The sequence below is a fragment of the Ailuropoda melanoleuca genome, chromosome 6 (assembly GCF_002007445.2).
Source record: "Ailuropoda melanoleuca isolate Jingjing chromosome 6, ASM200744v2, whole genome shotgun sequence".
NCBI classification, from domain to species: domain Eukaryota; kingdom Metazoa; phylum Chordata; class Mammalia; order Carnivora; family Ursidae; genus Ailuropoda; species Ailuropoda melanoleuca.
In genome coordinates, this window is record NC_048223.1 from 42,723,920 (window position 1) to 42,751,021 (window position 27,102).

General features: G+C 44.6%; 1 protein-coding gene across 1 annotated transcript in view; it reads left to right on the top strand.

Annotated features, from left to right (window-relative positions):
* The window catches only part of LOC117802795, a 118,427-nt gene continuing 91,325 nt past the window's right edge, over nucleotides 1-27,102 (top strand). The window contains exons 1-2 of the mRNA XM_034663556.1: nucleotides 1-309; nucleotides 4,749-4,807. Of these exons, the coding sequence (XP_034519447.1) occupies nucleotides 90-309; nucleotides 4,749-4,807 (279 nt within the window). The 5' untranslated portion in view covers nucleotides 1-89. The remainder of the gene's footprint in view (nucleotides 310-4,748; nucleotides 4,808-27,102) is intronic.

Consider the following 27,102-nt stretch of genomic DNA (forward strand, 5'->3'; position numbering starts at 1 on the left):
TCGGCGGCGGAGGGTGGGCCGCCGTCACCTGACCGCCCGCCCCCGCCCCCCGCGAGTAAGGGGCGGTGGTAGCGTCTGCTCGGTTACAAATGGCCCCTCCCGCCCCGCTCGCCCGCTCGCTTGGGCTCGGCGCGGACCCGCCCGGGCGCGCTCCTCCCGCCGGCTCCCGGCGTCCCGCCGCCCAGCCCGGAGCGGGCCAGCGGTCCCCGCCACCCTTGTGGGCGCTGCCGACACCCAGTGCGGAGGCTTGCCGGCGGAGGTCTCTACGGGAGGCTAGACCGCGGTGGCGCGCGGCTCTCCTACCGGCAGGTGAGTGTGCAGTACGGGCGTGGGATGCTGCGGGGACAGTGCGGGGGTACTTGCGGGTCCTCGGATGCAGACGCGGATCCATGCGATGCGCAGGTTAAGTTTGCAGAGCGAGTCCGAGGTTTCTCTCCATCTCGGCCTCCTCTTGCTGCTCCAGCGGTTGGGGTCTCCCGCAAAAGCCTGGATTTGGGGGAAGGGCCTTGGGAAATTCTTGTCTTGAGATACTTGACAAAGGTTGAAAAGACACATCAGGTGGAGCGTGTAGCTGCAGCTGACGGGGGGGTGGTGGTTAGACAGGTGCGTTCGAGTGTGCCTGCGTGTGTGTGTTGGGGGGGGGTGCTCCTGGCTAGGAAGATGAGCCAGAGATAATGCGAAGTCTGGGCTGTGGGTCATTTCATCCCCAGAAGCCACTTACATCCTAGAGAGGGAAATTGCGCTCCTCTGAGGTGGTCACTGGATAGATGATACGGCAGCAAACCATTGACTCTCCCCACCCCACACCGGATTTCTGATATGCCCTTATAATAGCAGGAGTGTAGGTGCTTATAAAGAGTGTGTGAGATTTTAAGGCACCCAGAAAATATTCCTTTTACATTTTAACTTCTTGGCAGAAATTAGTATTAAAAGTGCTGAATCATGCAAAAAGATGTGAAAAACAACGTACTTCATTTTTTTGGTAAAGTTTTTCAAAGCGACTAACACCTGCATTTCTGGATGAATGCTTTAAATTTAAGGTGTAGGCACTGGGTACTTAAAAATCATATTTTGAGACTGTGCCCTTGGCTTTATGAGTATCAGCTGCTTTTCTTTCTTTAGTGTGAGTTGTATCCATTCATTATCTCCTACCACCCTCCCCCCTCAAAAAAAAAAAAAAAAGCCAAGACTTTTTTTTTTTTTTTTTTTTTTGGTGTGTCCGTGATTGTGAAAGGAGTAGAGGAAACAGTCCTCGGAAATAGAAAACATCCTCCTTTGATGAGTGCAATGATGGCCAATTTGATTTGTCATATGGCACTGAAGGGAATGTCAAGCTGATAACATGCAGACTAGAGAGAAAAAGAAACAGGAGTTGCCCAAGGAGGGAGAAATGAGCCCTAATCCGATTGTGCTCATCGGTAAAAGAGCTGAAGGAGAGTGCTTCCACACTGGAGCCTGAATCTTTGGTGGAGGTGGAAGGGTGCAGTTTTTGATGCAAGTTCTGAGTTCAGACGCCAAGTAGCATAAAGATGTTTTTTTAAAAAATCAGTCAGGATTAGTAAAATGGGTGTGTCCAAAGACAGCCCTTGTCCATTTACCCTGGGCTGCACTGGCTGAACTGCTCAGTGGCCTGCTGACTCATAAGGGAACCAGAATGGCTTAGCAGGCTTGGATTTTACTTGTAGACTCTAAAAGAACTACACCTGCAACCATCCCCCCAAACCACCACCCCATAATAATAATAAAAAAAAGAAAGCTCCAGCAGAGGCATCAATAAACAGAGAAGCTCATCTCCTCTTCCCTTTTCTTCAGGGAGGTTTTTCCCTATTCCTTGACTTGTCACCTTCATTTCAATACCTGTCATCCATGCTTGTGCACAGAACATTTGGTTTGACACAAAGATTTTAATCTAAATCTTAACATGAAAAATAGTGGCACTCCTAAACATGATTATTTCAAAGGTATTTGTGAAGGATACTGAAAAACAGGAATATGAACGATTAATTGAGTTTTCTTTGCAGCACAGACTCCCTTAACATTGCATGCAAGACTAGGGAGCCCCACCCTGTTTCTGAGCATCTGCATGAAAGGCCAGGAAAGAATTCGAGAATTGCAGTGGTGCAGAGAGAGGCAGTTTCTAGGCTTGGGTATACCATTTACTTAAATGATCACTAAAATTGTGGAGGGTAGGTAGCCTTTAATCATAGGTAGGTCTTGAAAACCACAGTGTTACTCCGTTTTACCTGACAGCTTGTTAAATATCCATTTAACTTTCACAGATTGATTTTGATAGAAAAGCGATATCAAGTGAGAGCTGCTTCCAAATTTTAAGATCCTGGGGCTAAAAGACGTGATTGGAAGGACAAATATCCAAGCATATAGTAAAGCCAAAATAGTTATTTTTGCTCTGGTATTTTTAATACAATTTATTTATTAAAGTAAGTTTTTTAGAAAGAGGGGGCTCATTTTCTTGCAGAATAGACAAGCACCTGACATCTCAGAACAGACATGCATAATTGGAGGAAGAAACAGGTGAATGAGCTTACCTTCTACTGCTTGGTCCTTCAATCAGAACCCAGTCATGTCACGTCAGATTAGGAGAAGGCAAGCCATTTCTGCAACAAGGCAAGGAGATTTCAAATCTTTTTTCAAATCTATGGGAAAGAAAATGTTTTGAGTTGCTCTGAAGAAAGAGGCAGTCTTCATAAATTCACAAATCATTATGATCATAGCCATACTTACCCGCATTGTCTACTGCAGACAGCGGGTCTGACCATGACGAAGAGAGATACCATGACTTTTTTCTTTCCTTTTTTTTTTTTTTTGAAAAAACAAACAATTCAAAAGGATGCCTGCTTGATGTTGCCATTTATTTATTAAGGCAACTAACTTATTTAAAGAAGACAAAAATGATACTCCCCCCTTCATGGCTAGAGTGAATTAATGCGCTACTGAGTCTGGAAGCGGAGACCAGTTAGCAGTATCTTAACAGCTATTTCTGATTAACGTGAGACTTCGGGTAAAATTACGTTCTGTCGAGACTCAATGTAGGTTCAAAGCTGCTAAAGCCACCTTCTGCTTTTTTTCCTTCTTTCTTACGCTACCTTTCTTCTCTTTAAAATCCACAAACCACACCTACAAACCCTAGCCCTTGGAAGGCTTTGAGATTTCATTAGGAACACACAGTCACATACACTGCCTGTGATTGTGGGTCATTCTGAAATCAAAATAGATCTCAGCTTCAGCCTCAAGAATCAGACTTGCAGGATGTCTCCAGAGCTTTGCTCAGACACCAGTACCCTGGCAGCTTGGTTTCAAAGAGGGTCTTTTCCTAAGATTTGCAGTGATCATTTTGTGGAAGTTAGCATTGCCCACTTGCACAGTTAATTGCATTGTGAGAAGGTTCCAGAACAGTACTTCCTTGAGTTCTGACAGTAAATATGTACACAGCATTGTCTGAGGAGCATTCCAGAACACCCACCTCCTGGTGAAGTGAATGTGCTGGCTGAATAAACACCTGGGCTGCTTTAGCCTGCCAACAAATCTCATTTTTTTACCATAGGAGATGGTGCTTCATCTGAGCTTTTTCAGGCCCCTAGAGAGCCTGGCAGGATGGAGAGGAGCGTCTGATGTCTGGTTTCTTTTAGAATTGGCCTCCAAGAATTTACCTTTTTCCATTTGAGGATGTCAGGTTACATGTATTTTGCAAGGAGACTGAAGAAAACTCATGTTGCTAATTGACTTATTCTAGTGAGCTGTAAGATTAGTAATATCAGTGCATTTATGTATTTAAAAGTTAATTATAATTTTTGGGGGTGTGAGTATTGGGTTAAGTGTAAGTAGGAAGATACCTTTAAAAAACCATGTGTTGGGGGGTGCCTGAGTGGCTCAGTCAGTTAAGCATCTGCCTTTGGCTCAGGTCATGATCCCAGGATCCTAGGATGGAGCCTGTGACAGGCTCTCTGCTCAGCGGGGAGTCTGCTGCTCCCTCTCCTTCTGTGATCTCTCTTGCTCTCATTCTCTTTCAAATAAATAAAAATCATTTCAAAAAATTTAGAATAGGGGCACCTGGGTGGTTCAGTTGTTAAGCGTCTGCCTTCGGCTCAGGGCCTGATCCCCGAGTCCTGGGATCGAGCCCCACATCATGCTCATCTGCTGGGAGCCTGCTTCTTCCTCTCCCACTCCCCCTGCCTGTGTTCCCTCTCTTGCTGGCTGTCTCTCTCTCTGTCAAATAAATAAATAAAATCTTAAAAAAAAATTAAAATAAAAAACCAATTGGAAATTGCTGCTTCTTAAAAATCATGTGACATTACATACTTGCCAATATATCTCTGCAAAATCAAGAATGCACTTTGGTGTGCACATTTTGCCACCTGTGCATGCATCCTACCCAAATTAGAATTGCTATTTAGGATTATTTAGTTATTTATTTTGAGTAGACTCAGGGTAATGGAGAGGGTCTTTCTTTCTTTTCTGGCGGATGTTGGGTTCTGCTCCTGTGCTTGGAAACACAATAGTTCATATTATAAGTAAAGTATATTTTTTGCAATATGTTTTCTTTTAGGTTGCCAACTTAAAAGTACTCATGCTCTAGGTTTTAGAACTAAAAATAGCATGAGGAGTAGCTTTTGTCCCGATGTTGCTCAGGATGCATCTCTTCTGGTCAAATTCCTGTAAATCTTCTTTACTACTTACGGAATTTGGAAACTAGCCAGAATGCTATTGATCTAAATATTTTCATCTTACAGGTCTTCCTTTGATACAGTGGATGGCGACTCTGCTCTTCTGCCTGAGAGTAGTTCAAAATGTAAGTTCAACAAACCAAATAATGAAATATCGATAATTCTGGAGCTCCATGCAGAACAGTTTGTCTTATTTTTGTTCCTTTTACCCAGGACTGTAGCCTCATAAGTAAGCTACCACCACCTTGGGTTGGGGGAGGGGTGCCTAACTTAGAGCAGCTTTTATTCACCACACAGCAAGTAATGTTTCACAGCCCTGGAGCCGCAGTCTTCTCTACCCTCCCCACCTCATCGTTTTTCTGATGATAGAGTATGAATCTTTGCTGTCTGCGTGATGCTTGAATTGACACTTCCCAGATGTCACATCTTTCTGGGTGGCCCTGCCTATTCTAATCTTCTCCCAGCTCAAGTGGACAGATTCCAATGTGGAGACCCATCTAGTCTCAGGACTAGAGTTCTTTTGTGCCAGATGAAATCCTCTGGCTGCTGTCAAGCTCCCTGTACATTCACCCAAGTGCGTCCTTAGCTCAGCTGCTGCGGTCATACTACAGCGATCTGGTACACTTCATTTATAAAACGGGAAGAGTCAAAATCTGTAGGAGGCCATTGCTGTTTCACACAAAGACATGGACAGGGCAGGATTTTGCAGATTTCCCAGGGTCAGTCCACCTTCTCCACTTTGAGGTTATCAAGTACTTCCAAGTACAGCTCTTCGTGAAGGAAGCTATATGTTCTCGGAGAGGGATTCAGTGCTGGTTTAGACCCCTCCCTGCTTCTCTAGAGATCTCAGCATGAATTTAAGATATTTTTGCAAAATTCTTAGGCATTTAATGCATTTCATCAGTGGTCAGGCTCTAGAAAGTTGATTTTTATTAGGAAAACTGTCCGCCCTACCTTCTATTCCCCTTGCTTTTCTACCTTCCTGCCCCCTTGCCCAGAACATGGATTTCCATGTAATTCCGTTCACTAAATATCTCTCCATTTTTGTTTCACTGCAGAGTTTATTGCTAGAGCTGCTAATAGACTTTCAGCACAAATAGTATATTGATCACTTGAAATCTTGTTTGAGCTTGGCTGAATATACATAATGGGGTGTCAATCGGGGAAAAAATCTCATAATAAATGGCAGGCGACTTATATTCATGAGAAAAATGTCTTGGGCAGCACACAAAATATCATGTTTACTGTAGCATGACAGACTGTGCTGCTCTCCATCACATTCATCGGGTAGATTTTTAATAGCAGAGGCAAGGTTAGAATACCAAGATCTTGGAAGCTTTCTTTCTTTGTTTACATGGGGAAGCATTTTTGCACACTCTATAGAGTATAAACATCTTCTAGAACCACAGCCAGCAAGAAAAATCTTTTCTACCTGAGGAATTCAGAAATTGCAAACAAATCTGTTTAAGTTGGTGTGTATTTAAAATCAGCAACTGATTTATGCAGTCCATATTTTTTAAGTTTTTACCATGTGTGTATCAGTGCATACACTCACTGTATGCAAATATCATTTTCAATGTGTATATGGGAGAGCACAGTATATTTAGAGAAAAGCCTGCTTTACATAAATTATTTTTAAGAACAACCGAGGAGCAGAGAAATACTCATGCGTTAGGAAAGCTAAATCTTTTTTTTCTTTTAAAGTTTCCCAGTGACTGATAAGTAAAGGAATCTCAATTTTATTAAGTTTTATGTGCAATTCATTAAAATACATTTTCCTGATAGAGCAGTGATTACGATGGTACGTACTTCTGGGGAAGTGATATTTTTGACATCGAGCTAACTAACTCCCTGACTGCTGGTTGTCTGTAGAATCCGGCCACAGAGGGGACATGCAGTGTTGTATTAGCTGTAATCCTGCTTTATCCCAGGACAGTGGGATACATTTATACGCTTCCAGCCCACTGGGTGGGGTGCAACCTAGCTTCCATCAGGAATTCTTTGTCTCCTGTAAGTGAATGAAGCCAGTGGGCTCTTTGCTAATCAGGTTTTAATTGTTGATTTCTTTTTTTTTAATGGCAAAAATTAAATCACACTCTAGACAAATGACTCTTCCAGTTCCTGGTCAGTATTCAAGACTTTTAAAAGTACGGCAGAGTTTTTACTTGTTAAATCTCAGGTCATATCTGATAACCAGAAGAACCTATGACTTATCACAAAGAATGGGTAAAATAGGGCAAGTGAGGCTATCAAGGTATAAAAGACATGACATCAGGCCCTGATCATGTCTATTCTTCCACAGGGTTTCAAGAACTTTTGCTTGGTCTCATCTACTTCATTAAAGTGCTTCTGATTTATTTCTAATGATTTCTGATTAGCAGTAAGAGAATGCAAATTTTGCTGAGAAAATGGGATTATCTGAGACCCAGCCAGTTGCAGAGGCTTAACGGTGCGACATATTTTAGTAGTATCTTTTATAAGTAAAATCTTTTATCTATATATTCCCTTATGTATGTATACAGCTTTGTAACAATTAGAAATTATTTGTCATACGTGGTTTTTTGCACAAAGAGAGGCAATCAAATTTGATAGTTTAAGGTTGGGGAATTATGCGTTGAGATTTTTAGCAAAAGCGAGGTTATATGAAAACTTTAAACTCGGGAATTAGCTATTTGCATAAACTTCATTACTTTTAACCTACAGAGAAATGTATGTCTGCAAATGTCAAAACTGGGACTTATTGGATGTCACCAAATTAAATCCTGGGGAAAAGAAAATTGGAAAGAAAACATTTCCCGGAGAAATTTGAGTCTGAAAACTGCATTTATAGGCCTTGCTGTGGTCTTAAGTTTTGGACAGTTCTACTAATTTCTTTTAATTAAATAAAGGCAAAAAATTAATAGGACCTAAGGTAGAAGTTATATGAACTATTTTCTGATTGAAGGATATTAAAGATTATGTGTTGATACTCTAATACCTGGTTTGATAATATAAATACCAGCTTTAATAGATTGCTTTCTAACCAGTCCTTAACATCCTACAGTGAGAATATTTAAAGGCAGAACAAATGTAAGCACATATAGGCCTCTTCAGTAGAATTAAAAATAACTTCAATATACTCACCTGGTCCTTGGTAAAGCTTTTGATTGTTTTAAAAGAATCTTTATTCACTCTAAATTTCAAAAACAAGGTCACATTTGCAGCTATTTCAGAGAAATGGACATTATGATTTCTGAGGTGATTTTTATATATGTTACATGGAGATTTGGAAGTAGCTGGAACTCCTGTATTTTTTTCTTCTAACTGCTCTATTTTCAGAAACCAGAGTCCGAGCTCTTTTTCCTTAGATGCAGCATAAAGTTACATTCATCTAATAGAAGAACAGCAGTGGGACTACTTTTTCTTCCGGCAATGATTTCAGTAATAGCTAGGTTGATGTAATGGATTGAGGGTAATATGCTTTTTAAAAATTGGTGTTTTTTTCCACTTTAATAAAAACACATTCAGGCAAAATAAAGAAAAATTACAAATGTACTAATTCAATTATCAGTGAAGTAGCTTGGCATGTACTACTTTAAATAGATCTAGCTTCACATTTAATAAAAAATTTATTTTCAGGTGTAATTGCTCATGCCAACAGAAAATCAACAGGCAGTTTGCTTAGGGCATGTACCCTCCAAGCTTTATATAAGTTAGTAGCACTAAGAGAAACCCTGTGACACAGAGGAAACCTTTATTAAACCCCCATGTGCCTCTTAAGAATCCATATTCCCCATGTAAGAGGGGATTAGCTGGGGGCCACAGTTAGCCAATGACTTCTTATATTATTGATATATTAATGTATGTACATTGTATGAATATATAACATACCTATAAGCATACTGTTACATTTATTAACAGTTAAATGCTTATGTCCCACTTCAAGGGAGCCTAAACCATTCCAGTTTAATTCAAAACCTAACACCGAGAAATAGGATAACCAAATGTCCTATAAGCCTATTAAAGAAAATAGGCTCAACTGTTTCCCCAGCTTAGTTTTTGTTTAAGATGCATGCTGACACAAAAGTTATTTTCTTATTGATAGGCAGACCCCACCATGGTTATGTAGAAATTTGGTGAAAGAGTAATGTGTGGTAGAGTTTTTGGTTTGTTTTGGCTTTGGCTTTGGTGTGTGTGTGTGTGTGTGTGTGTGTGTTGGTGATGGGGGCTTTAAGTTTCACTTTAAAAAATAAAAAAATCAAGTGAAACCAGTTAGTCCTACTTTTAGGTTAAATCTCTACATCTTTCTGTGACCTTGCGCCCTGATGATCACGCTTCGGTGAGCATGCAAACCCATTACCTGATGGGCTGGATTTGGTCTCAGCCAAGCAGAGGGGTACCCGGGCTATGAACTGTGTGCCTTAATCAAGAATTTGAAAACCTAGTGTTTTTGTGCCAATGTTATTGTGCAGCAAGGTGGCCATACCCTCTTCAGAATCCTCGTTTTGTTGCTGTGCTCTTTCACAGACCCCTGCAAACACTTCTATCTTCCCATGGATCATTTTTTCTCCCTTCTCATTAAAATAAAAGATCAGCGTTCAAGAGAAGACTTTAAAATATGAAACCTACTACAGACCCACATTGTTAGGCTCTTCCATCTCTGGAAATAATTTGGGGGAGTATGAATTTTCAGCCCAGACAAAGTTCTAACTGAGGCCTTCATGAACAGTCTTTGGAGATGTGTCTTAGCACGTATTTGTGGAGCTGGGATGCTGCTTACAGTAGGCAGACAGACAGACACTCTCTAGGCAAGGATTTAAATTGACAGAATCATGGAACTATGCATCAAAAACTTGGGATGTACGGTATGGTGACTAACATAATATAATAAAAATATTATAAAAAATAAATTGACAGTTAAATAAAAATTAAAACAGCACAAGGTGAACATTTATAGAGATGACAACTTCTACCGTTTCTTTGGAGGTGTTAGTAAAGTAGGAAAACTGGCCAAATTCCAGGTTTTCTTCTTCTTTCTTCTTTCTTCTTCTTCCTCTTCCTCTTCTTTTTTCGTTGTATAATAGTCTAGGGATGCTGCTGGTGGTGGCCACGATGACTAAACAACCTTAATTTTTCTACATCTAAACATGAGGCTGACTGGGTTCCTTGTAGAACCTATTTCTTGGGCAGCATTGTCCAGGGGGACTCTCTGTGATGACAGAAATTCCCTGTATGTGCACTGCCCGGTATGGAACCACTAGTCACATGCAGCAACTGAGCCCTTGAAATGTGGCCAGTGTGACTGAAAAGCTGAATTTCTGAAATCTTATTTCCTTTTTGTTAAAATTAAAATTTAAAAAAAACACATGGAGCTAGTGAGTACGTGCTGGACGGCACTGCCTCAGAGAATCCGGGAAGGGGTCAGGCTTGCCATGAAGTCCCCTGCGTAGACGACGTGAGCTAAAGGCAGTACACGCTGCAGAAGCTGGAGGCCGGTCAGCACCGAGCACGGTGCTCTCTACGTGGTGAGCCCTGCACAGCTACCATGCATATCGTGGTGGCTCCCGTTACATTCTTGTTCTTAGGCTTTTAAATAGAACCCAATGCTTTCAATCAGGACACGGAGCATGATATTGTCACTGTTCTTTTTTTTTTTTTTAATCATGGTAGGAACATTTAGAATGAGGTCTACCCTCTTAAACAGATTTTTCAGTACACCACACGGTATTGTTATCTGTAGTCATGATGTTGTACAGCACATCTCTAGAATGTATTCATCTTGCATAACTGAAATTTTATACCCGTTGATTAGCAACTGTCCATTCCCCCTCTCCCAGCCCTTGGCAACCACCATTCTATTCTTTGCTTCCATGAGTTCGACTGTTGTTGCTGCTCTGAGACTCTGTCCCAAACTGGGCGGTTAGTCTCAGTTACCCCAGAACCTACCCAGGTCCTGGCTCATTTGTTTGGCTTTGAGTCCACGTGAGGTGCTCTCAGAGGGAATTCTGGCTTTGGAAGAAGGGCGTTAGGGAAAAAATCTGGATTTGCCCTTCCAGAAGGTCCTTCTAAGGACCTCTTTGTGGTCACCCTACCCTGTTGCACATGGGTAGGGCTTCAGCATCTAATTTCCATGTGGTCTCCTGCGTCTGAAGGAATTTACCTCAAGTGTGCTTTAAAAGGAAGCATAGACCCCTTCATTCAAGGCAGAACTGATTGAGAAGTTAGGACAACTCATTCATCCCACAGGCACAGGCCTCTTACTAAAACCAGCTAAAGCTTTCCTCATAAATGTAGAGGGTCTTCTGACTGCATTGACTTTGACATTCTCAAAATCTGTTCCAGGACACCAGAGTCGCTGGGCTAGTGGACTTATTCCTGGTGGAGCTTGGGGTCTTTGGCTCCCACCACCAAGACTTTACAAATAGATATGTGGGGAGGAAGGGGGGGTAAAGGATGCTTCGCAGTTGTGACCATCCTCTTTGTGTCTGCCCAGGGCGACCCCATGTAGCCCAGTACCCACAGGAACCTCAGCAGCTCCTCCTGTGTCCAGTGCTGTCCCCAAGCCCTGCTACCCCTGCTGTCGTGGTCCCCTGCAATGCCCTGGCTCTCTAGCCACTCTGATGCCGACCTCATTCAGGCCCATAGCAGCTCATGCCCAGCTGAATATAAACGCTCCGCGTTGGTCTCTGGCTCCTTGGATTGCTCCTCTCTCCAGTTATCCTTCCAGTCAGGCTTCCTAGGAGGACAGGACTGGTCACCTGCCCAACCCTGCCTTCACTGTCCCCTGCCCCTCAGGACTGCTGGCAGGGCTCCCCCACCTTGTAGCCCCTGCACGCTGTCTGCTCTTCTATCTTGCCCTGTGTTTGCTGATCTAATCTCTCTCAAGGCCTGCTTCACAGGGTGCCTGCAAGCTGCTTCTCTTGATGCCTGTGGCCAAATCCCTCATTCCTAAGGCCCCCCATCTTCCCCCACACCTCTAGTCCTTGGCTCTCTTTCCTCATCTGCCCTGGCTCATATTCGAGTGCCCATAGGGCCTGCTTCCACCCCCTAGCTGCATCCTGCAGCTAGGAGCCACGGTGCTTCCCTACCCACCCTTCAGTTCCCAGGTCAGGGCCTATGCAGGGGCTCTAATCTGTATCACACACTCCTACTGAGGTGCCTGGGATATCATTTTTTAATGCCCTTGACTGGATGTTCTTGGCAGTGACCCAGGCTCTTGCTTTTCCCCTGTGTGTGGATGTGCTGGGCGTTCACCTTGGGCCCCCCAGCCTGCAGCTTCATGCCCGCAAGTGCACACATGTACACACACGTGCACATGTACACTAACCCCCCCCCCCCCCCCCNCCCCGCCAGATGAACTCTGGTCCTCCCTGCTGCTACCTCGCCCTTCCCCTCCTCCCGGTCGAACCGCTCCCCCACACCTGTCTTCACAGAGCAGCCTCCCAGCACTTTGGTGGTACTTTTGGAAATTCCTCCACCTCCTTCTTCTCTGAAGGAGCAAGAATTTGAGGCATAGCAGGCAAGTATTTGTAGTGTGTGGGGGGGGTAAGGGTGCCACTAACCCTCTGCTGTTGCCGTCTCACTGTGTCCCGCAGTCTCCAGCTTAGTGGACCTACCAGGACAAGTTGTGAAGGGTGGTTCAGTAAGCACAGGCTCTCTGTTTTGTGCAGCTCCTGGCTGTACCCAGTAAGCCCCTTTCTGGGGCTGCTGCTTTGTGGGTAGCCTCAAAGAGCGGAGCCTTCCTCTCCTGGAGATCCCTCCGAACGTGGGGACTGCTGGGCCCCTCCCTTGGACAGGTGCATGTTGATGAAGGGTGTTGGCTCGGCCCCTCCACCCATTCCCATAGGGGGAAGGGCTAGGAGCACACCAGGGGAGAGAGAAACTGGGAGGGAGCTGATCCAGGGTGCAGAGGGCCTCACCCATGGGAGAAGCTTCCAGAACTCGGTCTTAATGGAGGAGGAAGAAGGTTTGAGAGTCTGAGGGACCCTCTGTGGACATGTGCAGAGGTGGAGGGGCTGAGGGAGCAGGGCTTATTGCAGGAACTGCAAGTGTGTGGGGGATTCTAGTGTGGGGTAGGAGAGGAGGTGGGAGAGGCAGAGGCAAGCACCTGCTTGCCTGCACAGACTCTGGGTTCTGTTATCAGGATGGCAGGAGTGGCTGGTCAGTGAGGCACTGCAGATCTCATCTGCTTTCCTCACTCCACCCTGTCTGTGAGTCTTCCCATCTCAGTACTGCCACAGTTGCTGGGCTGCCTGAGCAGGGGCATGGTCTCCCTTGGCTGTGTCATCGTCCCATGCCTGAGCCATGCTGCCCAGCATGTGGAGAGCCTTGGCTGCAGTGCCCACAGTCAGGTGGGAGGGCTGATGTCTGCACTTTCTCCCCCTGCTGTAGACCATGGCTGACATACCAACAGCCTCGTGTAGGAAAGAAGAACTAACCCCAGCAGGGAAATGGCTGCAAAGCCCCAGTGGACTGTGGCCCTGAAGATGGCTGTAACATTCCAGACTTGTCCCTCAGCTAAGAGGACCTTTGGCAACTTCTGGGGAAAAGCATGGCTGGTCTCTTTGTCCTACTCAGGTCTCCCTGTCACAGCCCTACCCAGTGCCAGGAGCACGCCAGGCTCTGGACTGTGGCACGCCACCCTCCGATGCCCTGTCCCTCGGCCGCCCCATGGGCTCTGCGCCCTGAAACATGTGGACGACTCTGGGAGGTCCCCCTGTGAGCACCTCCCACCAGCATGGCCGGCGCCTTCTCCACTATGCTCTCAAATATCTGGCTGACAATTAAGCCACTGAGAAAGGACGATTCACAAGAAGCCTGCACAGAAAAACCCTTTTATGTACAAGAACGGCCCAACCCTCCGGATTAGCACCATTCGCGTCTTTATAGGAGTCACCGCACTCGAGAACGGTCAAACGGCATTGCTTGAGGAGGGCGGTTGCGTCGTTTGACTGCAAGCACGCTGACAGGACTCGTTGTCCCAGGCAGGACTGTGGCCCAGGCCAGCGGCTGAGGTTTGATTGGCGTCTGCTGAGTGGGGGGCAGAGTGCTTGCTGACACAGAGGCAGGGTCTCGCTGGCAGAGCCTTTGTCGTGGAGTCTGTGGGCCGGAGGAGGTGGGGAAGCCGCCTCAGGGATGCAGGCCCGGTGCAGCGGAGAGCCCCTGCAGAGGGACAGGCTGCTCATGTGGGCAGTGGGGAGCTGTTCTCTTGACTCCCACCAGCTGAGAGAAGCTCGGGTTCGTCAATTATTTAAAGTTACAGTATTGGGAACTAGTCTCGTGTGGGAAGACAATAGTTATTTCTAACTCTCTCTGGTTGTCAGCACGAATGCCCCATTAACTAGTAACGACATCCCACAGATACCTTCCGACCTTGTCTCACAGATAGGTTGGTGCGACGAGTTGTCTTGACAGAGGCTGAGTGCAGGTGTGGAGATAGTCGGATGTCAGGATCCAGAGTGCCTGGGGAGACTTCCTTGGTCCCATCACCACCCATCCCTCCAGTCAGGCTGCCTCTTGGTAGTCTTCCAGCGCCTGCTCTGCCCCGAGGGCCAGGGGTGGTCAGGATCACACAGTGCCCTGGACTCGAGCTCTGAGAGCATCATTTGTTTCGGGAACAGCAAGGTATATGTTCTCCCTCCCTCAGGGCTGGACTTAAATTGGCCACCTGGGCCCTGAGCAGCATGACCTAGGGCCTAGAGGACATTGCCTCCTCACCCCGTGACTTATTATTACTGCCTTTGTTAACTATCACTCTGTGGCATTTCCTCAGCACTTGATGCGGGTATCTTCATTTTATTTTCATAACCACACGTGTAGTACGTACCATGATCACCAGTCTGCAAAAGGAGACAGTGGCTTAGAGAGGGCAGGCCAGTGGCTCAAGGTCACACAGCGAGAAGAGGTGGAGGCCAGCCGTGTTGTCCTTCCTCTCCAAGGCCCAGAAACTGAGTTGCCTCCGGTTGGGCTTCTAGACCAGCTCACCACCTACCCCAGGTGTTTGAATCGTGAGCTACGCAAGATGAAAAAGAAGGAACAAATCAGAAGCTTACATATGCTCCAGGGGCCTCATTTCCCAGCCTCCTCTCCCCAGCTGGGCCTCAAGTCCTCTGTGATCCATCCATGTGGCTCCCCAGGGCCCATTTTCCTCACCTCCATGCATATCGGTGAGTCATTTCCTCGAGTTTCTTTTTTTCTTAGAGTTTCACTCTTATTAGAAGAAAAAGTTTTCTTCACAGTGATTTGCGTCTGCCTCTGCAGATCATTGGTTGAAGTGTTCCAAAGACTTTTGAAACTATTTTCTGTTTGAATATTAGGTTTCTGTCTCTGCAAAGTGTACGGCCATATGCTATCAACTCTGGATATCGGCTTCAGTGCGGTGTAGACCCTGAAATTTTTTTTTTGTCCCAGATACTAGTCAAATGTTCTGTCTCATGGCAACCTGAACCTTAGTTGGAGAAATGCTGAGGGAAGGGGGATGGGTTCATGCTCAGTGGTACCTTCATCCCCGATTCCCCCCTGTATCCATGTCAGCAGGAAGAGAAACCGAGGCAGACGCAGCCGGCTTCATGGCAGAGGGAGAAGGTGGCAGGAAGAGAAGCCGTCAATACAGGGCTAGACACCCAAGTTTATGAGAGTGATAGAGCACAGGCTGGGATTCAGACGGCCTGGGTTCACATCCTGGCCTACCACTTCCTCGCTGCTGTATGCCTTTGAGCAAGTTCCTTAACCTCTTCTTGCATCAGCTTCTAATATATATGATAATGGTACTCTCTCAAAGGGTGGTTACAGCACCAATGAATGTGTGCGTGCAAGCACCCAGAGAAGGTTCCTTGCATACAGGAGTGCTCTGTGTTAGCAACAAGAAGAGACTTGTTTCTGCAAAGCACTATGCAGAGTGATGGCTGTGGCTATTGCCATCCAACAAAACCCAGTAATAATTCCTGTTTTATGTGGGCAGAATGGTTAACAGCTCTAGGGAGGCACCCACTTAAAATCGGAAGAGGCCCTGCCAGCCACATTATAGGATTCAGGGAGATTATGTGATTTACTGTTTGTTTAATTTATTTAGGCCATGATGAGTTCCACACAGGGTCTGAGCTGTCTTCCGTCTGCTTTCTGTCCATGTGCTGTTGCTTCTTGGTGATTGGGATTAGGCCTAGAATTGGCCCAAGTCCTGCTCAAGCCCCAGTTGCGTTGTCATCCGGGGCACCTTCATTTCCCTCATGCCGGCATCTAGCCCATCTCCAGAGTCACCACCCAAGCAAAGGTCACCGCCTCCCTCTTTGAGCCCCACCCTGGCCTCCATTGGACCCACCTGCATCTGTTCTACCTGTCTCCAGCCTCTGCTCCCTGTCCCTGGCCATACAGCATCTAGAGTGGTCCTTAGAAACACAAATCTGATCACATTATACTTCCCATTCCCCTTTTCCTGCCATGGGCTGTTGCTGCTTCTGTGTTTCATAACACTCTGCCGTTTCACATTGTACTTGGGGGGATCTGCTTTGTTCCTTTGGCCCCCATTAGCTGGTAAGGGCCCCGAGGGCGGGACTGTGTCTCTGTTGCTCCCCTCTGTACCCCAGCACCTAGCATGGCCTCACAGTCATTGCTTGGGGGCAGAAAAAGAGAGAGAGAAGTCTGAGAGCATCTGAAGACAGAAATGTTTGGGAGCCCACCTGCTGAGAAGCCAGGAGGACCCATTGAAGGTCTCTGGGCTGGTGCAGGCAGGGAGAGAAGGAAGCCTCTGCACCCCACCCACCTGCTGTCTCTTCCTCTGAGAGCCGGGCAGGGCTTCCCTTGAGGGACTGGGAGGACAGGTTCTCTCACCAGGGTTAAGGTGCCAGCCATGGACTAGCTCCTGGGGGATGCAATACTGGGTGGGTGAGAGAAGACTGGGAAAGATCTGTTGAGTACTTTTGGTGCCATCTTTCTCACACATCGTCTCCATTCACCTCTACCAGAGCTTTGTGGGGTTAGTCCTGTACTTCCCAGGTTAGATAAGGAAATGGGCGCTCAGGGAAGCTACATGCCATCCTCTCCTCTTCACTCCTGGTCATTGAGCCAAGCCTGAGCTAAACAAAGCTACCACAAAGCAGCAAGGTCTCAAAGACCCATCTGCCTTAATATGATCAAATCGCTTGATCCCCAGGTCACAGCCAACATGAGATCTTACAGTGAGGAATGTTCAGATATGATGATGGTCTGTAAAGTGAGGTGGAAGTTTTTACCTGAAGAATCTGGGAACTGTCTGGATCCGTCCAGGAAAGGGTTGCTTAGTTTCAGCACTGCGTAACTGGCATAACTCCCCTCGTCTGGAGGTCTGACAATAAGGTCAGGTGTTGTCAGTCTCCAGACGGAGCACTGACACGGCAGGAAGACAGCTAGCAGTGGAGGTGGGTGGAAAGCAGGATCAAGCCTCCCCCTCTGGGTATGGCCCTGCCTGTGTCTCTATCAGCAGCTGAGGCATTTGAGAGGAGAGCTTAACAGATGACAATAAATGCATGAAATAGGTTTTGGTAACCAAGCCATGACAGAAAGATTGGGTGATGGTGGTACAGGCAAAAGAGTTACAGGCAAAGGAGAAAGAAGAACTCTGAGAACAGCAATTAGTGGTGGTTCCTGACCTTTCCCTCGGCAGAGGACACCAGTCATGCCCTCCCGTCTCAGCCCTTGCTCATGAGCATGCCCCACTTCTAGGTGCTTGGTCAGACAGACTCGAGCCCCATGCTCTCTGTGCAGATGGGATCCCAGGGGGTGGATGGCATCACACAGAGTCCCCTTAATCTGCTCTTAGGTAAAAGAGTCTCAAACTGCAACACCCCTCATGTTGACGGTGCTAGCCCAAGCAAGGAATGGTAGTGGCCTTTAGGATGAGGGCAGGTAGGGATTAGGTTTCAAAGATGTGGGGGAATAACAAGAGGCCCTACAAAGGACCCAGCCATGCCTTCCAAAAGGAACCACAAGACAATCCCATCCCCATATTAGCTAAACTTTAGGAGATCCAGATCCTGAGGGAGAACACCCTGAAATCAGTAGACTCAATCCAGGACTGTGACATTAGCTTGCCTTGTCACCTCATTCCTGTCACTTTGCTTCTCCTGCAAAAGGGCACTGCCATTGCATACTGTAGGACTGCAAATATCAGGTTTGTGTAAACGCAAACCGTATTTGGGTCTACCGTATTTTCCTTTCAAACACTGATCCTTTAATGGCTTAAGCCACTCTGACCCTGTAACTTTATAGGGCAGTGTTGGTTTTTATAATTACTATCTTGTGATTCCTCATGAGTAATTCACAAAGCACTTGTGGTCCACCTGGACCACCTCCATGAAAAGAGGATGATTGCACGCAGCTGGTAACGCTTAGTGCCAAGGCCAGGAAGGGACTCCAAGGGAACCTAGATCAGGAGAAAAGCACAGGGCATTGGCAATAAGAGGAACTGTCCCGAGTGGTCCACACTTCTTCAGGGGTGCCCCTGGTGACACATAGTCCCTGGCCTCACCCCATGTGGTCAACTGCCCTCGCTCTTAATCCTGACATAACTGAGCCATAAAGCAAGTCCGCCGGCTCTTCTCTGGGCTGGGGTGGTCCTTCCTTAGTCCATTTGTTTTAGGGGTATGGACCAATGCTCTAATAACTTGATACCTGGCATTGTTGGGTAAAAATTAAAGAGGGGAACTCAGGCTCAGGGACCGTTAACAGGCCCAAGAAGGAAAATGGAGCTTGTCTTGCAATCAGGTAAACAAAACAGTGATTTTGGTTTGATTAGACCCTAATGCACTTGAGACAAAAAGCTCAAAATGTTTAAACAGCTGTAAATCCTGTGAGCAATGGCAATGTCCGTAACATCTTAAGAGGTTTTTTTTTGTTTTTGTTTTTTTAAAGAACTCTAATCATTACAATAAACATTTTTCTGTAGAAGATAAAAAATTCTAAATTGAACATTATAGTCTATAGTCTGTGATGGCTGTGAGAATAGTGAGTTTATTTCCCCATAGAATTGGGGGGAAGTTGCTTGACATTCAGTTAAAAATTTTTTTTCAATACCAGAGAGGAAATTATTTATAATCAATATGTGTTCTCCAAATGAAAAATAATTTAATATAAATTACTCTTTTTTTCTTCTAAAACAATTTGTTAATGTGAGGTGTGGTGAGGTGTCTTTCTTTCCTCCTGTTTTAAATGGCCTCTGACAACAGTTGGGCAGTGGCTTTTTATACTGGAAAGGGGTGACCCCATTGTCTCTCCTTGTTACATGTATACCCTGTTCAAAACTGTTAATTCTTCCATCAGTATTTCATTCTGTGGAATAATTGAGGTGCTTCAGTGCTGTCTAAGAAGAAGCTCAAGATAGACTTTAAACAAACCTAGACCAGTTCCTTCCCAAATAATGAATTTATTGGGTCTCTTCTCTTAAACGATCTACGTTTGCAGCCCATGCTGCAATACAGATGCAAACGTTTCATTACAGAAATTTGATTAATGTATTACAAATCCTAAGTGAAAGGAAGTACAGTTGACCCTGGAACAGCATGGGCTTGAAGGGTGCAGGTCTGCTTATACACAGATTTTTTTCAGTAAATATAGGGGAAAATTTTTTGGAGATTTATAACAATTTGAGAAAAACTCACAGGTGAACTGCATAGCTTAGAAATCCTGAAAAATTAGAAAAAGGTATTATTGTAAGAATACAATATATAATACACATAAAAAAAACAGAATATGTGTTAATCGACTGTTTATGTTATTGGTAAGACTTCCGTTCAACAGGGGATTGTTAGTAGTTAAGCATTGGGGGAGTAACGAGTTATAGGAGATTTTGGACTGCATGGAGTCAGTGCTCTTAACCCCCATGTTGTTAAAGGGTCAACTGTAGTTTGCTTCAGTGTTGAATGCAAGAATAAAATTCCACTGCTTCTCGAGCTCAAGTTAGAATGTCAGTTGCCCCCCAAAAGAATGATTTTTGAAAAGGGAAATCTGTTTTTAAAAATCAGCAAGCTAATCAACCACAGTAGATTTTGAATTCCAGTCCTGACCGGGAAGCAGGAAAAAGAATCCTCAAATGTACTATTAAGAGATGGCTGTATATGTAGAGAATACAAATGGATTTTAATGTTAGAATAAACACAGCATAAATTTGAAATGCCAATCAAAACACATACATTGTCTCCCCTAAGTTATCATATGTTTGTTGGATGAACGCTGTCATTGCGCCTTCTGAAGGGTGTAGGTAAACGAGCAGTGGTGACGCGTGTGCCAGGCCCACACGTTCATGTTCACGACAGATCCTCGCTGGCAGCCATCTTCGTCTGTGAGTGGTGAAAAATAAAGGAATCTGAAGGTGATTCGTCCCATCATGGGCCTGATAAATTAAAAATTTGTGTGTGTGTGTGATGATAGTTCTATAGTCCTAGGAAAGCAAAGAAGAAAGTGGAAAGCATTAAAATTAAATGTTGCTTCTAACAAAGCTTTTAGAAATAGACAAATATAAATGATATTGATTGATTTAAATTGATTTTTTTTTTTTTACCTTTTATTCTGGGGAGTCAAGAGAGAGTGACCCAGAGCTTTGGAGGAGCGCGTGAGCTGACAGAGTGCTAGTGGCTTTCTGTTTTTATAAGAGCCTGAGCAAATTAGAACGTAAATGTTGCCTGAACATTTTCTGTTTTCAGACCTGCAAGAGAAAACAGCACCCGTAAGTGGGAACAATGCAGCAATCTGCTTTGTCTGCATATAGGGACTTTGAATGGACGCTCCAGCTATAAAATACTAGACAATCTCAGCATGCCCCCTTTCCTCATTTCACAAAATTAATTTTAAGAACAGTGTCTTCGAGGGGCTCAATCTTTGTGCGTTTCGGCACCACAGATATGCTCTTCTTACCTTATTTTCTTAAACTGACCAATACTTTCGTGGGAATGAATGAGGAAAATGGTGTGGTGCTGGGTTTTTATTTTGTGACACTGCCCACAAGGGCGCACTGGCCTGTAGGCTGGATGCCAGCCACAAGCCCATCATTTCTCAGTGAAAAGAACCTTTCAGCTCGGTTACCTCCTGGAGAGAGCTGATTTTCCAGCAGTCAGGCTTGATCTGGGTAAATAATTAGAGAGCTGGAGAGCGAAGACATCACCCTAGTGCAGTCTGTGATTCTGCTAATACAGCCAGACCCAGTGATTCCATCACTGCAACAATCTTACGGCTGCCTTTCTCTAAAGCAGCAGAGAGAGAGGAGGGAGGGAGGGAGGGAGGGAGAGAGAGAGGGAGGGAGGAAAGGCAACAAAGCCAGTTGCTTGCATTTGTCTTGAAAGAATTAATGACATTTTTCATTCTTTTGGTGGAACCAAGAAAACAGCTGCAGCTCTTTATCTGCCTGTAAGAAGGTAACTCTGAGTGTACGTGCCCCCCCAGCACCCTCAGCTATCCGGACACGCGTGTCCAGCGCCACTACCTTGGCGTATTGAGTTATTTTTACACCGGCATCGCCCCTAGTTTACTGGAATTTGCGGAGCTCTGGGTTGTGCAGGCAGATCACATTTCTCATCAAGCAGACCCTGAAGTGGTTAATAGCTTGTTGTTGAACTTTTGCAGCTGCTCATTAAAAGCCAACTTAACAAAAGAAACACTAGCTGTGGTAAAGCACATGTGTCTCTCAACAAATATCCAGTACTCTGAAACTTTGTCACATTCGTCCTGTCCTTCTGTGTGGTGTCCCTGGATGGAGGAGAACAAGAGTTAGGAATTGGAAAGATGATTCTAGGGTTCTAGTGAAATTCCCAATTTCTCTCTCACTTGTGACTTCAGTTGCAACATCCAGAATTTTTCTGCTGTTACTTCTTGTTCAATGAGAATCATGGTGAGAAGGCCGATGTGATTTATTGAAAAATACTAATTGTACAAATGGAGTTTTATGACATTTGGGAGGATAAATAGTTATGAATGAATACTAAGAAATAGAAAAAGGTGACTTAATTAAAATAGTTAAAATTCACAACAGGCATCATGATATGTTAACTACAGAGTTCCCTTAAACAATTTCTGGACCAAGAACTGGAAGACACATTGAAGACACAGAGGCTGTTAGTTTACGTGCTCCCCCAGCCCCACCCGCCAACACACCAGTGTGGAAGGTCCTGAATATCAAGAAAGTTGGAAGTAAGCTATTCCTCCACTCTGGGCCCACCTCCACAGATTTATTTATTGCAGATTTCAAAATTAGTGCATTCTTAATAGAGTTGAGCTACATATTCTTCCAGCAAATTCTAGCTGAATTGTAACACGGGTGGTTTCAGTCACAGGCATGGCAGGCCTTGCTGGTGTGTGACAAACCAGCATCCTCTGGCCCATCTAAGGGGTTAAGTCAGCCAGCCAGAGGGCACTATGGAGGAGCACTTTGTTTTTCTTCTGCCAAAGGGCATTCAGAACAAATCTCCAGACCTGACTTTAATTTTTTTTTTAATTTTCCACCCATTTAGTAAAACAGTTTGTCTTGGAATTCAGAGCATCAGTAGTTGATTGATATTAACCATGGTATCTCTTAATGGATTAAACGTAATCTCTCCTTCCCTTCTTTCCCTCCCTTCCTCCCACTCAAACCAAAGGGGCTTTTGAGGGCTTATTCTGTGGCAAGACTGAGGAAGGTCTTTGGGACTGGACCCCAATAGGGTGGGTGTGTCAGGTGTTTTCTGGTCTTGCACAAAGGGGATTGGGAATGTCTTTTAGAGAATCTTGGCACATGATTGTCCCGCCGTAGTGGGACAGTGTCAGGACTTCAATATTTTAGGGTGTCATAAAAGAACCCTCTGGAGAAAAACAACGTATAGGACCCCTTTCTGTAATGCCACTTGCAGGTTACCGCTTTCAAAGCAAAGCCAGACTCCGGCCCTGCCCGGGTGAAGTCTTTGTCTGCCTGCGCACAAGATCGCTCCCAGCTCCGGATTGATTTTTGGCCCCTGCTGCAGCAAGTTGGGGGCTGGCGCGGAGTGTGGAGGCGGCTGGGGGCGGAGTGTGAACTCACATCCACTGCACCAGGGAGCCCACTGCTGCTTCAGGATTTTTTTTTAACTTGGAATTTCCATATGACAAAAAAGAAAGGCTTCTCCTCGATCTAACGGAGCCATTAGCATCTATTAATAACGCGGCCGGGGTAAGTAGCGGAGCGGTGCTGCGCGGGCGGGCTCCGTGGGACCCGGGCTTGGGCAGCGGCGCCCCTGCGCTCCGGACCGTGCGCACCGGGGCAGGCGCGGACCCGGACCCTCCCCGCCCGCTCCTCCCCTTCTTCAAGGTGAGGGGTCGTCCTCACTTCCACCAGAGCTTCTGCGGGCCGAGCTCACCCCCTCCCCCGACTCCTGTGCGGGGCATTTTCCCTTGCCCGGTAAATTGCAAGCCATTTCTCACGGGGCATTGCCTGCCGCCTTCCTGGAACCATGCTTTCAGATTTTGTGGTCTTGCCCAGGCACAGAAGCTCTCCTAGGAGGTGGTGCTTATGCATATTCATTTTGTCTAGTAACCGGCTGCCCATCTTGCCACTGCAGGCTGATTTATTGATTTATGTATAAAGTGTGTTTTATTTTAGTAATTAGGCAATCCTGAATTCATGGAGCCGTCTGCACTTCCCAGGCTTGTTCATTGGTAGGGTTGAAAGACAAAGGTTGTCGTGGCACCGCCACCCCCCTTTACATTTTCTACCTAGTGACCACAGACTTTGTTGTTTTATGGAAAGCTAGTTAGGAATGAATGTTTTCCTCCAGAGGAATCACTGAATTAAATATTAGTGTTTACAAATAAAGAACACAGTTATTTTGTAAAGCCCAGCATCTGACAAGTAACTACTTCTGGGGGGGGGGTGTTGTAAAGATTGGACAGGATGGTATGTTGTTCGGTTTGGGGATGATCCTAGGATTGATGTTACTTCTGTGAAACAGTCACTGGCACGTTCCTATCAAGGCACGTGAAAATAAATGTTGCCTTTCATTACAAAGATGGTGCAGTGAAAAGGGAGACATCACTTCAACTGTATTTTCTGTGTCCTTATTTTATTCTCAAGTTTGGTTTTCATCTTTCCATGCTCCCACCCCTCTACTCATCCATCCATCCACATCCCCATTGTTTAAAAAAAAAAATTATCTCCACAAGCATGCTTACATTTTTCAGGAACTCTATTATGCCTATAAACTTGACCTGGATTGTGTTACTAATTTGGTGGGTTATTCTGTCATACAGGAAATCACAGCCTATGGGTCGATATGTCCATATGAACCCCTCAGCTAAATTAGCTAAATTGTTTTTAAAAGATATTTTTAGGCCAGTGAACACTTAGCAAAAATGTGTTTACAGATCTTGATAGACCTACTTTTAGATTCAGTACTTTAAAAGCCTGCTCAACCCAACCAGTTCTCAGTTCTAATCAATGTAAAATGTGCTTCTAACAAAAGATGTTTATATTGTTAATGATTAAATCATTATAAATTTCCTTTATGGAAACAGGTGATCTAACAACAATAGAAACTTCACCACTTAAAGTATTACTCTGATTTTAAACTCAAGAAAAAAGTATGCGTTTCTTCTGTTGTAGGGGAAGGAGCCATGTAAGAGTGAGTAAAGTACAGTAACATTTGTTTTGGGTTCATTTTTGTTTTGTTTTTTGTTTTGGGTTTATGTTTTCTCTAAACTCGTATATTCTATCTGATATGCCTCTTTTGCTTCTTAAAAATGATACAAATTTTCAGTATACTGCCAATTTATATTACATGTAAAACAGATGAGCGTGCTACATGTAGGTACATATGTGATTTAATCCACGGGTAGAAACGACAGCCGCGAGGTTGGGAATAAAGAAGCATCTGCCTCTATGAGAAAGAGCAAGAGAGAAAACCATCCTAGATCAATAACTCATAAGTAACTAGCACGAAAGGGGGCCCAGAAGCTTTTTATTTCTTTTTTTTTTTTTGCTTCAGTTCTTAAATAAGCTTTTTTTCTGGTGGCATCATATTCATATTGAAGTGGCTAAGCAAAAAGAAGAAAACAGGACACTTACCAGACAATATGTTGTTTTTATTTAATATATTAACTACAAAAATTTTTGAAATGCCTTTATTGTCTACTGAAAAGTAATCCTAGATGTTCTGAAGATGACATGAGGACAGATTTTTCCGAGTAATAGCAGAGAGGAGCTGGGATGTGATTAAGCTGATGGGCAAGAATCTGGCACGTAGATACACAGTGTGTTTGGTGTGTCTTTGTGCCTGTTTCATAGGAGACACGTTAGCGTTGTCTGTGAACCACAGCACTACGTACCACACACAGAATGAACGTAAGGACTTAACACAGCAGTAATACATTTAGCGTGGTAAGCAGTACATCGATCTTTCTAAGGTCTTGGGGATAGCAGAAACTTACCACAGAGGATGTAAGGAAGGAAAGAATTGAAGTGAGTGGGGCTGATTCCCCTGAGCAAAGAGGTATTATGCCTTGAAATATAGGTGTTTGAGTAAGCAGACAGTGAAATTCCCCCACCCTCCTTAGTGGCACTGTCTCTGCATGGCCTTTGTTTATTGTAGGTGGAGTTGGCACTAAATCCCCGGGGAGGCTTATGGTGTACACATCTTTTACTGATGGTCTGAGTTCTCTTGTGCTCCTACAAACACATGCAAATAAACAGTTATTAGATAGTAACCCATGCGAACATGTGTTTGTGCAGTCTTCTTTAAATCCATTTAAAAGACTATAAGGGAATTTTTAAAAACTCCACTCCAAACCATTGCCCTGCAGATTACTACTTGTGTATTTTTTTTAACTAGAAAGCAACCTTTTCTCTACCGGAAACTCTTGATCATTAAAAGAAAAAGGTGGGGGCGGGAGGGGAGGATTGCTTGCTTGATTGTTTAGGCTTCTGTTCTAAGAAAGAATACCAACTGGAATATTCTTCAGTATCAGAAACATTTGAGACAAAAATCCTATTTGATTGGTTCAAGGATTCACTAAAAAATGTTTATTTTCTTCATTTTGATAAATAATTGAAAGGGAATGGTTTGATATAAAAGCCTGTACCAAAGCAACGTGATACTGTATCATGGTCTGTTGTGGCTGAATCCAGAAGCAAGGGGGGTCGTTTCCACTTTGGAGACGTTATTTATCATCCCTTGTTTATCAAGGCTTATGTTGGGAATGAAATTACTGGGAAATATTAGAGATTATTTGTGTAAGTATTTACTGATGCAAAATGTATTCTTTTTTGAATTTTTAAGTGCAACTCAAAGTCGGATGGAATTCTTTGAGCGGCTGTCAGTGTAGGCTGCAGTGCACTGGGGACTGGGGGCATTCCAGTTACCCCACCAGGGTGTCTTGAATCCCCCTGAGAGATTAGATGGAATGCAAAACCCCACTCATGCCGGCCTCCCTTGGTATCAGTATTTGACTTCTGGCCACCTTTTAGGCAAAACCGTCTCTAGGCTCACTTAATACTGTCATTTGGGGATCAGGATGATTTCTCCACCCAAAAACTACATCTTCTGTGTACTTGAAAAAGACTTGATTTTGGTGTAGTTTTGCAGAACTCAGTTCCAGGGAGATAGTAAAATACCTTAGAGGTTTCATCTTTATGTAATTTACATATTTTAAGCTCTTTATTTCAGGTCAGCGGCCCATTTTTCTACTTTAGATGATTGACCAGCATTAACAAACCCAACATATCCTAGAAAGAATAAATTAGGAATGACTGAGCAGCCCCAAAGGCCCTCAGTAACTAGTTTGTAATAGATTCAAAGAGAAAATCTCTTGCCCTTTCTTCAAACTTTATCCCAAATACAGTGCTCCACTGGCTGATAATCAATAATGATTCATGTGGGGTTTGATTTCCAATGAAATTTCATTGTCTGTGCCCCTTAGGATTTCTCTGTAACAGTCTCCAGGTGCCCGAGGGGTTAAACAGGCGTTTCCCCTCTGTGCTTCAAGGATTAACACCATGAAAATCAAAGTGTACAATAGCATCAAGGTACTGTTTAATTATTAGGCAGCTTATGGTTTTTGAAATTAAGAATGGTAATAGTAGTCTCATGAAATATCTAAAAATGCATGGCAAATACTGGATGCCGGATATGGTTACACAGCCCAAAGATAAATTTTTATGCCGTATTCTCACATTTTCCAAAGCATAACCTTCACACCATTGTGGAACTGAGTGTCATAATCGCCTAAGTAAAAATGTGGATGGATAGAAAAGTAGGAATGTGTGGTAATCTGGTCCGAGTGCTAATTTGGGCTTGGCCGTTCACCAGTCAGCATTGTGCTTAACCATGAAATCCTTAAGACGGGAACCTGTCAAGGTGCAGATGGAGGCTTGTCACTATATAGAACCAGTAATGCTGACCAGATGTTGTGGCCACCTCTTGCACAGACCCCTGTCTCCCCTCTGAAGAATTTCCCTTCTACCAAGGAAGTGAGAGGC